General features: G+C 32.2%; 1 protein-coding gene across 1 annotated transcript in view; it reads right to left on the bottom strand.

The window, feature by feature from the left end:
* LOC113402344 (neuropeptide SIFamide receptor-like) overlaps positions 1 to 19184 on the bottom strand; it is a 147002-nt gene that overhangs the window by 78239 nt on the left and 49579 nt on the right. The window contains exon 2 of the mRNA XM_026642566.2: positions 4871 to 4970. Within this exon, the coding sequence (XP_026498351.1) occupies positions 4871 to 4970 (100 nt within the window). The remainder of the gene's footprint in view (positions 1 to 4870; positions 4971 to 19184) is intronic.

The following is a 19184-nucleotide window of genomic DNA, read 5'->3' as shown; positions in this document are numbered from 1 at the left end:
CCAAACACACGTCGACGGCCGTCCACGCATACGGGCGAAACAACCGACTTATATAACTAAATAAATAAATTTAATAGATATAAAAACGGGAGAGTTAAAAAAAACATGATTGCAGCAGATTATTACACTTGCAGTCTAGTCTAGAAGATATAGTATTAACATAAAGCTTAATGCACTCTGCAAGATTGAAGTTCGAAATTAATTCACATCACGTCGACAGATTTTCATTACTCCCCCTTGTTTTATGGAAGAAATAATTTTACACATCATTTTTCATAACTAAGTAGTCAACTTATTAAAGACGTTAAATAAACATATAATATACATTCAACGTGGTAAGATTAAAATATTCCTACTCACTAAAAATATAATAATATTGGTCCTATTTTATTAAAAAAAAAAACAATATTATTTATAATTAAATTAATTTCTTATTGTGTAATCATTAAATTTAAAACCATTTTTGATTGAGATACGCGAAAAATTTAAAGAAATAGGTGTATTAACGGCTGCTTCACAATATATTTATGATAATATAATGTTTATACAGAAGAATATACAAAAGTATTCCATAAAAGCTGATATACATACTATTAATACAAGAAATAAGAATAAACTTGTAACCCCTACTTTCCGTTTGCATACGGTACAGAGAACGTTTTTGGGCAATAGTATACGCATATATAATAAGATACCGGGAAATGTAAGCAATTTACCATTTACGAAATTTAAAAAGTTTATTAAGACTAAATTAATAAATAAGTCTTATTATTCATTAAAAGAGTACTTTTTAGAAAAAAAACGCCTGGATTTAGGCTCGGGTTCCATCACAGGACACCAATTATTGTAAAAAAACAGCATTGTAAATCTGTTTATTTGAAAAGAGCAACTATGCGAGTTTCTTGCCGTTTCTTCTCGCTGAAGGCTGCTTTCCGAAACGGTGGTAGTATTTTAATATCGACGATTCCAAATCACTTCATTGTGAAGTTTACTTGAATAAAATTGATTTGATTGTATTAAGATTTCTTTGTCTAATCTTCGGTTAGAGGGGTATTTTGCTCAGCTTCCCATCGACCATAGCGTGACGTTATATTGTTTATAAGCATTCTCAATACAGATTTTGATGCAACCAGTCAATAAAATTCACATGCTAAGTAAATGGCACGTTAAAATAAGATTTTAAATAACAACAACAATTATTAATAACGTGCTGTAACAACAGCATGGACAGCACGTCTGTGAATAAATAATCTATACAAATATTATAATTGCGAAAGCGTTTCTGTCTGTCTGTCTGTCTGTCAATCTTTGACGACTTGACCACTTAACCGTATTTGATGATATTTTGTACGAAGGAAGCATGAAATTTTTTAGACGAATACCAGACGACCGACCCCTTAAAACGAGTGAAGTCGCAGGTGACAACTTGTAATACAATTATTATTCTCATATGAAATACATTTGTTTTCAGATCTTTTAGATTTCGAAAATCAGCTCATTTAAACAAACAAACCATGTCTGAAACTCGATATCAGTATAGCAATATTAGTAAATAAAGTATTTATAAACGAGGCTTTAATTACAGAAAACGATACGGATTTTCATCCAAGACAAATACATCGGGAGTTCTTCAAGGAGCAATTTTATTTCAAGTTGTAAAGAAATAACATTTATATTCCAACGTCAATATGAAGCGAATAGGCAATGCTTATAAGTACGTAGTAAATTGTCGTTCTCGGGACTCATTTTAACTCGCGTGAGAGTGTTTAATGATAAGTTAATTATCTCCCACGCGGAACTAAAGTGATGTTACTAATTAAATAGCTTCACTTGTGGGAAAGGCTCTGTGCAAACCCGTCTGTGTATGTACCACCCACTCATCAGAAATTCTTCATCATCATCAGATATGCAGTCGCCTGTCACCGACTTATGATCATTCAGATTAAAGCCTAATTATTTAATTCTCAAAATATTAAACACAAAGTAAATTTGTACAACAGTTATAGTTATATTTTGGTAAGTTTCTAACGTAACGTAGCCAGTAATTTATAAATTACGACCACCATAGCAATTTGTCACCATTCTCACAACAGAATTGATAAATTTTTGGCACGCAAGACCTTCGGCGAGGCTTCATCGCATTATGGGGTTTTTAATATAATGAGGTCCCATCACACGGGTCAAGGCGGGATGAAACAGGACAGCCTTGAAGAGGTACAGGTAAGACTTAGTAAGATAAACTAGGACTATTAATGTTCTGCTTAAGTATTTGACACATTGAAGTGAACTATTACAAAATATATGTAAAATTATGGAGTTCGAATTCTACGTTTTAAGAGTTTGTATATTACCTTTTGATATATACAATGATGTATAGTTGATTATATTTAATTTATGAAACTAATACTTGTTGACTTCCAGGCAGGATATATTTTATACATATGTAATTGAATTTAACTAACATACCTTTGTATTTTAAATGTTGGAAAAGAGTAACTACTGAGTTTCTTGCCGGATCTTCTCGGATCTACATTCCGAACCGGCGGTAGCTTCACTTAATGTAGTTTCTAAAATGACGATTCAAAAGTGCTTGTAAAAGCCTACTTGAATAAAATAAATGAACAACTAGTTCACTCGATCCTAAGGATGCTGCAAGACACTAATGTTTACGAATAAAACTATTTGAATCTTTCCATAGTGCTATATAAATAAATTAGCGAATCTTGCCATCGCGATGTAGGAATGTCTACGATTTGACATAACGCCATTCATAAGTAAAAATGTGTGCATACATTAATTTTGGTTTTGAAAGTATGTAACTATGTACTCTTGCCAGATTTTCCGAGGTATAATTTTTTTTTTAAGAAATATATAAGCGATCGATTCCTTATAGCGCATCTTACCTATACACTGTTTGTAAATATTTCACAAGTAAAATGAACTGTGTATAGTAGAGCTATTATTTAAGAGGAGACTCGAAACTCACCGCAGAACACGGGCGTGGAATGTCAGAATGTGATATGTGACATTGACTATAATGATAACATTTATAGGACACACGTATCAAAATCTCGTATTACCGTAAATAGGTTTTCAACATTTCAGGAGTGAGATAAGAAGTGAATTCTTACAGAATTGCACTTAGTAAATATTCTGTTCCATTTTCAAATATGAAATTGTTAAAGAATTAATTTATGAATTCTTGTTTGTATTATAATTATATATTCAAATTTTACTAACGTTCCTTATCGAGTAATATTTGACATCATTCAGGAAGAATACAATTCCTGTACTTATGATGCGGACGCCTCGATCACGTCGAAACATGTCAAGCGTTTGTCGATAAACAATATAATATAACGACCACTACTTTAAAAGCAGTTTTACCTTTTACGTGTTATTATTAAACAAAATATAACACACACAACACAGTAGTATTTTATATATCTTCCAACCTCTCGCAACACAGCCTTATAAATAAAATACCACTCCAATTAAACCGTCCCGAATGAACGTTTGAGCCTCTTGCCAAAAATTACTGGATTTCTGTATATATGTAGGTCAAGTTCAAAATGGTTAGGGACTAAAAGGTTACGTTACGCTTGGTTCCCGAAAGGTCGTGAATATATTAAATTTGTTAGCTCTGGTTTTTACCCTTTGGAGTAATTTATATGTAATAATAAATGTACTGAAAACAATAATGTAAATATAGTTATTGTTTCCAATTAATATCTCAACTGTTATACGGACATTGTTAGGAGTCCTCGGTATTTTATCACCGGAAGCGAAACACACGGCCATCTGGTGGCGCGGGGTAGAGTGGTCTGGCCTGGGTGAGCATGTCGTGGGTTCGGTTCGGCTGCTTAGTGAACATTGGCCGCAACACTACTGCCTAGCAATTGCTCAATTTTTCAACGTTCGGTATTTTTTCATTTGTAATTATTTGTTACTATTTGCTACAATTGATTTTACAATTTGATACAATTATGTTATCGATAACTGTATATTGCACAAGTCCATGTACGTATTCAATTATATCGACCGAAGACATTAATTTTAATGCTACTTTTAAACCAAAGATCACAAGTTATCTGGATAAGCGCAACTATGAAATTAAAGTTTATGAAAAGTAGAACCACCACCTACCCAGAGGAAAGCTTTACTATTCCAGTCTAGCCCGGGGAGGTCGGTGTTTAGCACTGACCCGGTCACAGACGAACTTTATTCCTTCATATATTTCAACTTTATTTAAGCCAACCAGAAACTTAATGCTTAAAAACTTTTAAGTTAACGAAAACAGTATAGATGTCCAATAAAGGGTTACTGTCTCATTAACCTTAAGGTGGAACGAGGTAAAGAAGTTTAATGACATTACAATTCTCGCTACCTGAACAATTTGACATCAATTATTTTCCATCTGTTACAGAATCCACTAAAGTGTTGAACAACGAATATAATATATGTATGTATATAGACAAGTTCTATTAACATTGGGAATTGTTTGATATACGAGGCAGATTTTCGTATGCCACATGTAGGTTTCCTCACGATATTTTCCTACGCCGTCAAGCACGAGATGAATAATAAACACAAAAACACAAATCGATAAATCACACATGAAAATTTTCCGCTTTCCCGGATCTGAACTGATAATCATCAGTTACTATGCACGTTTTCTAACCACTCTGCCATAGTAGAACTATATATAAAGATTGACATACATATATAAACAAACTCAATCAATAAGTAAAATATTGGCACGAATACTACCAGAATCACTACGCTCCCAATGTATATGAGGCTAAATTAAGCGTCAATATTATCTTTCACATTAATAAATTAATTAGAGCAAATTATTAACTAAACTCACCTATCAAGTGATACTGCGACCAAACTATAGACGGACGCCGCCACGGACAGTCCTTGCACGTAGGGCACTGTCTTGCACATCAGCCAGCCGAGCACCCATGCTGTAAAATAGAATCGTATCATTTACACATTCAATAATATCAGCTATTCTAGCTACAGTGTAAACATTCAATTGTTTTTTTAAATACCACAATATATATTTTATTGGTACGTAGTTTAACAAAAGGACAGGGTTGATGGTGATATTATTGACGCCCTTAGTATATTTGAGATATAAGATGTTATGTTCCTTGTAGACACTGGCTAACTGATACTTCAAGCAGGAATACGATTGATACAAAGTATTTATGTTTAGCATTCGAATAAATTATGACTAAGCAGAGTCTACATATTATTGAAAAAAAATAATCCAATACACAATGCACGTATATATCCCTATATACTGAGTTTCTAGCCGGTTCTTTTCGTAGAAACTACTTTCCGAACCAGTTGTATCTTTTCATTTAATTCAACACTTAACATGACCACTCAAAAGAGTTCTTATGAGCCTACTTAAATATAGAATATTTTGATTGAATTTATAAGATATTTTAAAATTATGATAAATGTTTTCCCAACTTCGTACGACTAAACGAAAATGATAAATAATACTGGAGTTTTCTCATATTGTATCAATAAAAAACTCAAATAGAAGTAAGTGGATCATTTATAAAAAAGACAGAGATACGTGAGTTAAGGATCCGATGGAAAGAGAAAAAAGGAACAAGACTCAAGGTCAGAGATGGGATGGACGATAGATGAAACATTGCGGAAATAACTTGGAAAAGAAAATATAAGACAGGCTTTCGCTGAAAAGCAAGACAACTAGTTTATGAAAGGGAAAGGAGGAATTATAAAAAAATATATATATCATAAATATACTTTTATCATTTACCTATATTATACAACACAAATAACACAATGACTATGTCCTCTGCTAAATATAAATAAAAGATACAAAACGCAATGTTAATATTAGTAGTTTGTTCGCAAAGTTAAAGTTTATTAATTAACGAAACCACGGTTATAATACGGGATTAGTTATCCTATCTGCCCACTAATTTTAAAAGGAAAATATATCTAATTACCGTCGTAAGCTGAACAAGTTTCATATTATTGATTCAGTATTTAAATGTCCTCAAAGTCAAATAAGAAGTACAAAGTTAAGACCATTACATTTTAAAATTAAGATACTGAGTCAAATTTTAATTTTGTTTTTCAGATACTGATCGTAAATATGCTTTATTATTCTATATTTGTATGAAATGAGACGTAAAGTCCTGCAGCACCAAAAAGATCCCAAAGACTCCACCTTAGCAACAGGTTGTACCGCTGAATCAATATTTACACCATGCCCTGCACCTCGAACTAGGTCAGGTCACTGTACCTGCGAACCTTCAGCCTTGCATTCCTACATCTCGCTCTCTTTCACACCGATACGAATTTTTATAGCTCCATCTCATTCCCACCTAACCTTGTCCTGGTATAAAACGCATTACAATACGAAAGACGGAAATGACAGCGCTATGACCAATTAAAAATGAATTTTAACGTCTTGGGTTAGAGTCTCGTATCGCTTGGTGCGGGTCGAGGAAGTGTTGCATCGGCTTAGTGTATCGATTTAGACGTTTAGGAAGGAACTGATTTTACATTAATGAACTCTGTTTTTGACTCGGCTTCTTCATAACCCACATAATCAGTCCTTGACCCGCTCACGATTATGCTAAGGTGCATGGAAATGTATGGAATTATGAATTAGAAAATATTTCGCGAATGCTTTCCAAATCCATTTTCTCTTTTGGAATAGATTTTTTTTGTATTCTATTTTCTATAAAGTAAAAATATTTTACATGTAGTCTATCTCATTTTAGAGGTGGAGATAATTTTATTAGACTGTTATAATTTCGAAATAGGTAAGAGTTTTGATCTGTGATTGTTCCGAAAATAATTCAAATTGCAACGATTTTCGTTTAATACATATAACGAAAGTTTTCCAATAATTCCGACCCGTAAGAACGCACAATTCTAAAAACGTTTCATGTAAATATTTTAATAAGAACGTAACAAAACCTACGTAAATTATTAAAATAGGAACCTCGTACCTTTTGAGGGTAGTTTTAAATAATTAATATTCACTAACGTATGTGTACAGAAAGTAAATGAGAACGGAGCACAAGATTGTTCACTTAACTCAAATTGGGCTGTGTAACTTATGTTTAGCTATGTACGTGTGATTATTATAAATTTGTTAATAGACCAATACCACTACGTCACATTTCTAGATTCCAAAAAATCTAAATCTTAATATATACTTTATTTGAACAGCACCAAACCGAACCGATTACTTCAAATATATTTTACCAGATAATAAAATAGTTTGTTATTTCAGAGTATGTAATTTTGAATGCAATGACGGCTATCGGTTTAAGTTACATATATTTTGCATAACTTTCAATTGTTAAAGTCTCGTGATGAGCATACAGGCTAATGACGTAGTCTCGTTTGCGTCTTGCTAATAGATTTTTTATCAAAAACATATGTTGGCGTTGATTTTCTTAAAACTTCACGTCATCTCTTTGCAGTTTTATCAAAGCAACCCAATTTATATAAATCTTATCACTTCACCAGTATAACTTGAACCGGGATCGAAGGTTGGATCTCCGGGTTTTTAGGGCGAATTTTAATGAAGCATCCACCTGCTAAAGGCATGGGAAAAATCCAAGGACGCCATGAAAGAACCCTCCGAAAGTACTTTACATTTTTTAAGATTCTCCCAAGTATCCGTATTGATGAAATTCTCGTTTGATATTTGATTCTCTTATGTATTCTGATAAGATATTTTGATAAGATTTTTATATATTGATAATAAAACAATATATTATTAATATTACAAAATAAATCTGCAAATTATATTTATAATGAGGAAAATGATATATCTAAACGAGTCTTACAAAACGAATACTTTGATAATTAATAGTTTATCATATTTTTAAACTTTCTTATAATATTTTACAGCAGTTTCTTAAATGAAGAATGTTTGATTTACCTCTAGCATCTTATAATCTATATCTCTTTTATAGAATACGTAAATATGGTCCAATGGATAGAACTCGTGAATCGTGACCGAAGATTATGGGTTCAAGCCCGTACAGACGTATACATGTGTCTTATTTGAGTTTCTTGTGGTATAGTGCGAGTCCATAGGAGCAGCGTGGTGAAATAAGTTTCAAGACTTTGCCCAACAGTGGGAAATTTATAGGCTATTCCTTTTTATGTCAGAAAATTGTGTTAAAAGTATATATACTTGACATGGTAAGTACTTACAATAAAAACGATAAAATAAACATTAGTATAATAAAACAGTTTTATAAACTAGTAAATATAAACCAAATATTTAAGCACTAAGCTTTAAGCTTATGTAAGTTATTGGAGATATTTAATACCACACCAATCGCAGCTAGCAACGGTGACCACTCGCCGTTAATATTATTTAGGTCATTGATGTTAACTACAACCTTTACTCGTTGAAAAATACTTTAGTAAACCTAAATCTCTATTTACATCAAAATCAAATTATACTTTGTTCAAGCAGGATCTTACAGGCACTTTTAAATCGTCACTTTATAGAATTTTAAACGTAAAGTTATCACTGGTACGGAATATTGATTCTACGGAATCAACCGGCAAGAAAAAGTCACATTTTTCACATTTAAAATACAAAATTATGCTATCAGATTTATATAATATATCCTGCCCGAAAGTCAACAAGTATTAGCTCCACGCTTTTTATCATCTATATCAATCTTATGTTGAATAATATGCCTCCTAAGACCATTTAACTTTACAATAATAATTTTAATAATTACAAATAATAATGATCTATTAATTGAAGAACTTCAGATTCTATAACGAGACTGTAGAACAATATACTTCACTGTTATTCAATATAATAAAGCATAAATTTAGTTATAGTTTTGAAAACAAGTTATATTATAGTCTAGATAGAAGTCCTGCCTGGTCCAGGTGTAGGAAAGTGGGTCAGAGGAATTAGGGCAGCGCTGTTTATACAAGACAGATTGTTACGATGTACTTGTTGTGTTTTAAACATTCGTAAGACATGACTCGGTAGCTGAATTATGTCTGAAGATATAATATAATTGCTTTAAGCTATCGCTTGAGTATTATTGATGAGAATAATAATGGATGAACATGAACAAGGAACAGGGTCACTATCATGAGATACTTGAGTTGACTTTTTAGTTGATATTTTAGAGACATGTAATTTTTGTATCAGCAGTGCAACATTGTAAGAATTTTTCAAAATATCGCCATTTTGATACTTGTATTCTATACATTTAATAATTAATACATCTATCATAATGTCGCATATATAATTCTAACATTTCTCGCACGTGTTCTGCGGTCAGTTTCGAGTTTATTATTACAGAAAACCTCTGTTCCAAAAGTGACTGGACCGAAAATTTACTTCCCGAATCAGCATATTAAGTAATATCTCAAATCATATATGTACCTACAACATGTTAGTAAGTTTTCTAACCTATTTAATAACTTACGTCGCATATAAAAGTATAAAGTCAGATTAATCAGATTCAGAATAAGAAAAACAAAACAATAAAATTTACCTCTTTAAAATATTAGTACAATATCATGAAAAAAATAATAATTGGAATACAGAATTTAATATTCTTTATTTATAAGAAGAAAGATAACACTTTCTAAATTATCTAAATTCTACCACTGACTTGGAAAGAAACATCTCAGACTTGAGGAGAACTAGCGAAAGGAACTATACAGGATTTCTTTTACAGATATAAATGTTAACAGTACAGGCGACCGTTTTCTATTAATTCGTTAATATTCTAATATTTTTTAGGATACACACGTTTTTGACAGATTTTTTTTAATCTTACATCATAGTTCCCAATATTTGTAAGGCATTGACAACACGATCAGTCATCAGACAATAATCAGATGTCCCATTTGAAAATCCGCAACATATTTTATACTTAAAAAAATATATTGCAAACATTACTAATACTAATACGGCATATATATTAAGATTAGTACCTACCACACTACCTACCACATCAGGTATTATTATCAGGTATTAGATGATCGTTACCAGAGCGATAAGTGGTTGATAAAGTTACAAAGCCTATCAAATCGTTATAACGAACCTTTGATGTTACTGAAATAGCTCATAAAGTTTCGAGATTGTTACTTTGAAGGTAATATTTCCATTAAATGTATGGTTTACTGGATTAAAGGTGTTGTAAATATTTTTTCTTTTGTTTTGTTTTATTGTTAAGTAGACCTTAAATAATAAATCTATTCACGATATTATCTCATCCACCTTCAAGAATGTACTGACACACATATCTTAAATTCAATATAAATAATGACTACGTCACCGTGTTAAGCATATTCTTTGAATGACCAGCATCTGTATTCGGGTGAGATGGATCGCTCTATTCAAATTAGCTAATAAATAAATACTGATCTAAAATTAAAATCATGTAACCCGGTTTCCTTGGAGATATTTTTTGCTAAATCACGCAGATAACAAATGTAAGATTGAAAATATTAATATCGAACCTTTCCTTTTATGACAAATGTTCTCAACTGAAAAACTTACAGCAACAATGTTCTAAGTTGGTTGATTACTTAAATAATGTGTATTGATACATACAATTCAGTTGTTCACTTAAATAATATGTATTGATACCTACAATTCAGTTGTTCACTTAAATAATATGTATTATAAATACAATTCTTTGGATGATTTGTATCGACATTTGTTGGTAGGGATTTGGGCCAGCCCGTCTTGGTAGGTACCACCCACACATCACATATTCTACCGCCAAACAGTAGTACTTAGTATTGTTGTGTTCCGGCTTGAAGGGTGAGCCAGCCAGTGTAACTACAGGCACAAGGGACATAACATCTTAGTTTCCGAGGTCAGTGGCGCATTGATGATGTAAGGAATGGTTAATATTTCTTACAGCGCCATTGTCTATGGGCGGTAGTGACCACTTACCATCAGGTGACCTATTTGCTCGTCCGCCTACCGATATCATAAAAAACAAAAAGTTCTCTAACATCTCAACATTTCGTCTACTCGCACATATAGTATTCAAATATCATGTGACTGTTTAAAGGAATAAGTTTCGAGTACGTACTAATACATGCTTTGGCATGCAAGATCTGCCACGGTATTAGGTATCTAGTCTTAAAACTCAGTTTTCCTGGCCACTTCCAAGCTAGCCATCAGGCTTATGCTACACTAACATTTCTTATATTCTTGTCATTGTTACCTATACTTAGAGGTTTTTACTTAGAGGTAGGGCTTTTTGCAAACCTATTTAAGTAGATACCACTCATAAGTAGCTAGTAAACCAGTATAATTACAGGCCCATGGGACGTAAAATGGGATGGGATGTAAAATCTCAATTCTCAAGTTTGGTGGCGCATTGATTATGCAAGAAATGGTTGAAATTGCCTACGGCGCTGATCTGGGAAATGGTGACCATCGGGTGGCCAATAAGTCCGCCTACCGACGCCATTAAATATAATCTTAAATAAACCAACAACTCAAAAATAGAAACGAATAAGTAAAATAAATTCACACAACGTTTGAGTTAAAATGTAATAAAAGAAAATACAAGTACATTCAAAGTAGACCTCATTCCCGTCGGCAAATGGACCGAAAAATCCAATATGTTCCCGTTCCGTAACAATGCAAGCTTGTCAGTCACTGCAAGGATTCTCCGTGTACAAGGTCAACGGGAAAATTGTTGTACGTTCTTATTGACAGCGATTAAATGTGAGAAAACGAATTTTATATTATTTTATTCCTCTTTTATATTCAACGCATATGAGAGTCCTCTAGCTCTCTCATGGATGCATTCTATGCGTAGCTTCAAGCGTTATATTCTACTTTTGTAATAATGCATGCAATACTTTACAGAATAAGGTTTAGGTGATTTTGTAATATAGAGGATGCACAGTTTCTATTTTCATCATTGGATCAATTTTGGTCACATTTGGCATTTAAACAAGCACAAGATATTTAAGCAACCAAAGGTATCTCTACTCTCTGATGTTTAAACATTTTGTTAACAGGACAAATAATAAGTAATTTTACATATATTATTTAAAAAAAATATATTTAATACGTAATACATTTTTCTATATACGAAAGGGCTAAATTGAGAGTAAGACAAAAAAAATTTTAACCAAAATGTACATTAATTACACACACTCAACAAAATATCAAAGATTATTTAAATATTAACTGGATCAGCCCCATCATCGGTTATATATTTATGATAAAATCAGGACAGTAAGCAGATTCTATTATGTCAAATTAAGGGCTCCTCTTGTAATATGTGCTTATCACGTCGAGATCATTTGTCACAAGAAACATAATGAACTATAATGTTAGCTATATTGAAATATGTCGTATAATCTTTTTTCGCTTTCATAAATATCATTTCCATTTTAAGGAAATAGTAGTCACGTGGAAAAAACGTCTTTTATTAATTGGTGGTCCAATCATCATCAGATAGATCATAGAAGTCATTATCAGATAAATATGTTTTAAGAGGAAAATTTATAGATTACTAGAAGTTACCAAAAAGTACAAGTTAATTTTGAATATCAATCGAAGTATTTAAACGCGACCGAGCGCCACTGAATCTTCGTACTTAAATTTTATGCATATCTTGTTCGGTTGTGTAGAATACCATCGCAAGGAACTTAGCCTGTGTCGCATACCATATACTACCATTTGGAGGAGCGTCGTTCTAGCAAGCCGGCAAGAGGAGAACATTTGCAGCAAGTTCCTACATTTATTATTTTTTATATTAATATTTCATCAAACATTAAAACACTTCAAGATCATCAATTAAATCACTAGATGAAATTCTCGCAACAGATTTCCCGCAATAAAATAATCTACACTCGACAAAGTTTAAAATACGTACAACTTTGCAGACGGTTGTCGAAACCGATAAAGCAGTCTGAACAGACGGACACGCCCAGCACGAATGAAGATTCTAATATAAAGAAATCGCAAGTTATTACAAGAGAAGCTCTCAAATATGAACAGTTGTAAAATAAATTGAGACAAATAAAACGGAGTCCAACGTTGCGTTCTAAAATTAAATAAATATCAGTCATGGATGTAAAATCTGATGTTGTAGTGTAGCTGTATATACTCAAATTATAAATTTATTTAAAAAAAATATTGAAGTCAGCGTCTTTTAAAAGAAGTCAAGGCTTAATCTATTTGGATTTCCTATTTTGAACAAATCCAAATTTAATTCCAAAACATCTCCGAACATATTATACAAAATGAATTAAATCCTTCAAAAGTCTTAAATAGTCAAAATACACTACAGATTTATTCACTAATGAAGTCATGTCCCTCACCGTCAAATTGAACGTGGAGGAGCCACGTCAAATTATCGGCAATTTTAATATAATAAACTTAACAAATATAATCTAATTTGATTGTTTTGCTCTTATCTTTGCTTTACTGTTATTCGTCTTAGGCACACTACGACATCTTGTTAGCACGAGCATCACTCACTAATACTAAATATGCACGCCGATAATAATTTAATTAAACGCCTTCGTAAGTGAATAGAACTATAGTGTAGTACAAAAAACACTCCAAACCCTTTCTTTGACAGAAGAGGCCTCCTTTGCCTGGTAAAGGAACATTTAGAGGTCAGTTATTTTACTCATAAATACCAAATGCGTGCATCTTAACCGATGATTTCGGGTTCAAACCCAGGCAGGCACCACTGAATTTACATGTGCTTAATTTGTTTATAATTCATCTCGTGTTCGGCGGTGAAGGAAAACATCGTGAGGAAACCTGCATGTGTCTAATTTCAACGAAATTCTGCCACATATGCATTCCACCAACCCGCATTGGAGCAGCGTGGTGGAATATGCTCCATACCTTCTCCTCAACGGGAGAGGAGCAGTGGGAAATTTACAGGCTGATTATGTAATACCAAATGATAGGGGTCCAACTTGTTAACGTATGAAAAATGACGAACACGTTTACAGAAGCTCAATTCCAGATGTCAGAAATGTAATTTAACAATTTCCTGACTTAAACTTTATCCTAAATCAAAGGTCTACCAAATTGGTCGCGCCTTTAGGTCGAACGTGAGATACATTAAGAACAATTCGTCTTAAATTTCGAGGCAACCTCCTAGTATTTGCCACGTCAATATAAGTATTATCTTCGTATCCAATGAACAAACGTAAGTACTGTGTACTTGTCATGTATACGTAATAAGTAGACAAACGGGCATTAAGGCTATATGTCGGTAAGGGGTTACACCGTTCATAGAAATTAGTACTGTCAAAATATCAACCAATCTTTACATCACACCAATGCACCACCAACCTTAGGAGCTAAGATGTTATGTCTCTTGCGCCTACAGTTACACTGGCTCACTCGCGCTTTAGAATATAATATGATGCTTAAATGGTATATAAAGCATAGTCTTCATATTAATATATTAAAATAAATATTAATTCTTATATACTCGTATAGTACAAGAGACAAACACATGAACACGTTGATGCAGAGAAACTATAAATATAAAAAATAAAATATCATATCTAGATAGAAATGCAATAAACGAGATCAAATATCAATTTCATTGTTTTGATATCACAGATGTTCGTGTAAAAATGAGCGTAGAAACAAAAGTTTAAAGTTGTTTTTTAATTGCAACCGTTTTCTTGTAGCGAATAGTACATATAATATTTCTTGAAAGAAATCTATAAAATATTGTAAGTTAGTATCGTTTTGTTTCAAATAAAGCTTATATTATGATTTTTTTTTAAAACAATAATGTTTTTTTATTAATAATGCATCTTTGAGGATTTAATAATATTTCTTCTTTCCTCTTAAAGTAAAGCTTGTTATAAGATTAAATCAAAAATTAAAGTTGATGGTTGTATAATTAATTTCATTGCCATTTTTTTCTTTTATAGCTCATAACTTTTTAAAAAAAGGAACAATGTACCAACCAATACAACTTTTAAATGTTAAAAAAATAAAATGTTCATTCCATAATTAAAACTATGTGCTAAATGTGTATACCACACCATGCTATTAATAAATAAAAAAATATACTAAGATTAGGTTTTTGATACGATGTTCTGTTGATAATGAACAATCTTAAACAATTTTCTTTAAATTTAATACATAACATTTAAATAATTCGATTAAAAAAGTTACCAATTCATATTTTATCTAAATAATTAAATTTCACTTTTCGACTTAAACACTAAAATGTTATCAAGGTAGTTATTAAGCTCGACAACTTTTTCTTTCAACGATTGTCAAATTGTACGTCACAAAAGTCCCCGAGAGGACTTCACTTAGACAGAATTAATTATTTCGGTCTTAAGAAGACTTCGTAATCTTTAATGAATCTTTACAAAGTACAGATGTATCATGGCTGAGTAAGCGAATTCTGCATTTAGATCTTCATTTATTTTATCTAGGAAACTTGTTGAGTGATCGCTGTACTAATGGATAAAATTTTCCAGACAGACAAAATAGATTTGTAAAATACTTAATTATTCAATTGACTCATATCGCAATAATATTTTTGATTTGTGTTACACATGTTGGAATCAGAAATACCAATACGTATTTATTTATCATGTTTCTATGCGCAAGCAATTCAAGTGAAACTAAAATAAGTAATGTTAAATTTTTAAAATATATTTGTATTTTACTTGAACTTTTTGTACAGAAATAAAGAGATTAGTACAGTATTAATAATGCTAGGCTTGAAAAATACTTGAGAATTATATAATTATATGAATTAGCACGATTATACAGAATAGATTTTTGTAACTTGTCAATAATTTTACCAAATAAACCAACAAAATGAATCGGTCAACAAACAGAAGAGAAAAAGTACTAAACTCATTTATCTTTTCCTATTCGCGTAAAGATATTGAAATCTCAATATTATTTATTTAAATCGCTTCTTAAAAACACTTCTGAATAATTTACAAGATTAATTAAACGAAAAGGTACCACCCGTTTGATATGTAGATTACACCGAGACGAACCGCCAAGAAACTCAGAAGATACTCTATTAAACGTATTAACATAAACTAATTATTTATATGTATATTCTGCATGGAAATTTACAAACAGCAATTCCATGTTTTTTCATTATAAAGCAACTTAATCAATTCCTAATTTCATCAAAAACAAACAATTTAATACGAATCCTAATAAATAAAAAAATATGTTATCACTTCTGGGCCACCTTGAGGAGAAGGCTTGGAGTTTATTCCAACACATTGCACCAATTCGGTTTCGTGGATGTGTATGTGATCTGCCATCATTGATACACATAGGCTTCAAATAGTACAATATAAAAACACAAATGAATCAAATGATAATTCGGTGGTGCTTGCCTGGACTTGTATCCGCAACCTCCAGCCACTGGACTATCTCAGTTCTAAGACTAGTTTAGCAGAAATTCTAAAATATTATATTCACTCGATTAACTTTCAATAACCAGAATGACCCAGCAATAACCAAGGTCATATAATATGCACCGATTGAATGCGAATCCTTGAAGTTCGTGATAAATTACACAGTGTCCTTGATAGGAAATATGTTGGGATAGACCCTTCCGCATGGACGGGACTGTTAAGTATTCCGAAGGTTGCGTGCCATCCTATGATAATAAACCTTTGAAGGGATTCTGCGTCATTTTATAGAGGATATTAGATTAATTATATACGCACAGGTTTATAATCGTGGCGGATGTAACTTAAGCGATTTTGTCGTTGTTATCGTCAAATGTAATTTCCATTTACGTTATTTCGTTTCAACCGTTACTAATGTGAGCCTGTAATCAATTTATAATCTTGGAGCTCGAGAGTCCCTTCGGGATGTTTTTAATAAATTGGGTATACTTACAGTTGGTACACAGTATGTTTACAACTATATTATGTATATTCACAATAATGTAGATCTCTAGATAAACATTGTATAGACACGAGGAGAAAAGGTTGAAATATCCTTCTTGGGGCACGGTTTTGGGTCTGTAATACATTCCAGAGTTATTATTAACTCGGCCTATTTAAAAAATTTAAAGCTCATGTCAAATAAACATTGATGAAATACTAGTTTCCGAATTAGTAAGAGAGGGAGTCAGGTAATAAATTTAATATACTAAACAAATAAACATAATTACTAATATTAATAATATTAGTTAGGTTATAAAAAATAATTGGTATTTTGTCAGATACGCTCGGCTTTTCTATTTCGCATCAATTAATGCATTATGAAGGTCGTGTGCAGTGATTGGAATCTCGATCTCGTATTATTTCAGGAATTCTACATTGCGGTTCAATCTGTTCGAATTCTCTTCTAATGACTTGGAAATAACGTGCATAAGATTGTGGGGTAAATTAAAAGACACAGATTTCAAATAATAAAGTAATTAAACTTATAAAGCGATCAGGAATAATTTATGTTATCATTAATAGTGGAATATAATAATATAAAATGTATTTTTTAGTTGTGGTCATATATTGTATTATGGTAAAGGGTCCAACCAACAACCAGGGATCATCTTTGTTTCTCTCAGTAGTTGTTATCTACCAATGTAATCCTAACGAAATCATTGTCATGTAAAATGTTGCCAAAACGAAACCATATAACTCACACTGTCAAAAATATATCAGATCTCGTGTAGAGCCAAGCTTCTAACTCTACACGTCAAAACTCCTCAAGGCCTAACTTCAGAAACTCTTAACGTTACTAAAAATATGTGACTTTGCTTGGCTCGTCTTTGCGGGGGAACTACCGTACCCAAATATATCAGCATGCTCTGTAAATGATTATTATCATTTAATAAGCTAATTTTAATTTCTTTGTCTTGGCCTTCTCTATATCTCAAACATATGTATATTTTTAATATGTATTTTTACTTTCAAATAACTTCTTTCTTTTAAAAAAACCAACAAAATATAATAACCGTTTTAAAATGTTTAATATCATCATAATTATTTACGTCAAACATTTTCAATGTAGGCATTTTTTCCATTTAAATTCCGTAACCGATTTCCAAATACGGATTTTTTATGTATGTTCTTAACCTATTTCTATGTAGTAAAGTAACGACCAGTAAATGTCAGAGCTGTGCTAAGGCCTCGACTTTGAGGACAGAGTTTATAGCTTATAACACCACTTTACTCCAAATTTTACTTGGTGGTGAGACTTATCCATGTAGTAAAGTACCACCAACTGATCACATATTCTCGACAAAGCAGCAATACGTAACTGTTATGTTCCAATTGAAAAGGTAAGCGAGTCAATGTAACTATAAGCTCAAGGAACTCTTATCCCAATTTTATTTGGAGTCGGCTCAGTTCACAAGGAACATAACATCAAAATTCTCAAGGTTGGTGATGCATGCTCAATGAAAAAAATGGTTCTTACAGCGCCAATCTCTAGCCGATTTGCCCGTCTAATAAAGACAGGTGGACACCTGCCTTTATTATAGAAATGTCTAAGTGTTGTGGTGACTTACCATAATGCATATTGTGGTGGCCTTTTTTCCACGTATATTTTAAGACAAAGTTGATAAAATTTGATGCATAGATCTTAAGCAGATTATGCACGCAGGTTTCCTCACGATGTTCTCCTTCAAAACCGATCACGATAAATGAAAATCAAGCATATGAACTTGCAATATGTGTTAAAGACGTATTCTAACAAATGGGCAACAAATCTCGGCTCTGACGCTATACATTTCTATTCAATATAAAGAATATATTCTGTAAGATTATTCCTTTTCACCGCCTCATCTCATTAACCAAAGCCTTTATAACCAGTAACATACTAGCTGTATATTGCTTTTATTATTCTAACGTTTCATATTATCTCGCTAAATCGTCCCAGAGACCGAAATAGCTCCAAACATGGATATATTTAGACGATATGCTGCTTTACGTACGTCGTTCCAATAAAACACGCGTCTTTATAGACATCCTGTTTACTATCGAAAGGGTTTTTTTATGTTTGTACTAAATAACGTGTCCTTCGCGCTTAGATTTGAGAAGAGATAAAGTACTCGTGGTTAAGTTCCGTATAATTGTTTGTCCGTTTGGAATTTTCTCTTGTCTTCGTTCGCCTGGACCTTATTCATGTTTAGCATTTATTATACGATACATAGCTTGTTGCC

The sequence above is a fragment of the Vanessa tameamea genome, chromosome 12, assembly GCF_037043105.1.
Source record: "Vanessa tameamea isolate UH-Manoa-2023 chromosome 12, ilVanTame1 primary haplotype, whole genome shotgun sequence".
NCBI lineage: Eukaryota > Metazoa > Arthropoda > Insecta > Lepidoptera > Nymphalidae > Vanessa > Vanessa tameamea.
The sequence above is the reverse complement of the archived record's forward strand: the minus strand, read 5'-3'. Positions and strand labels throughout refer to the sequence as shown.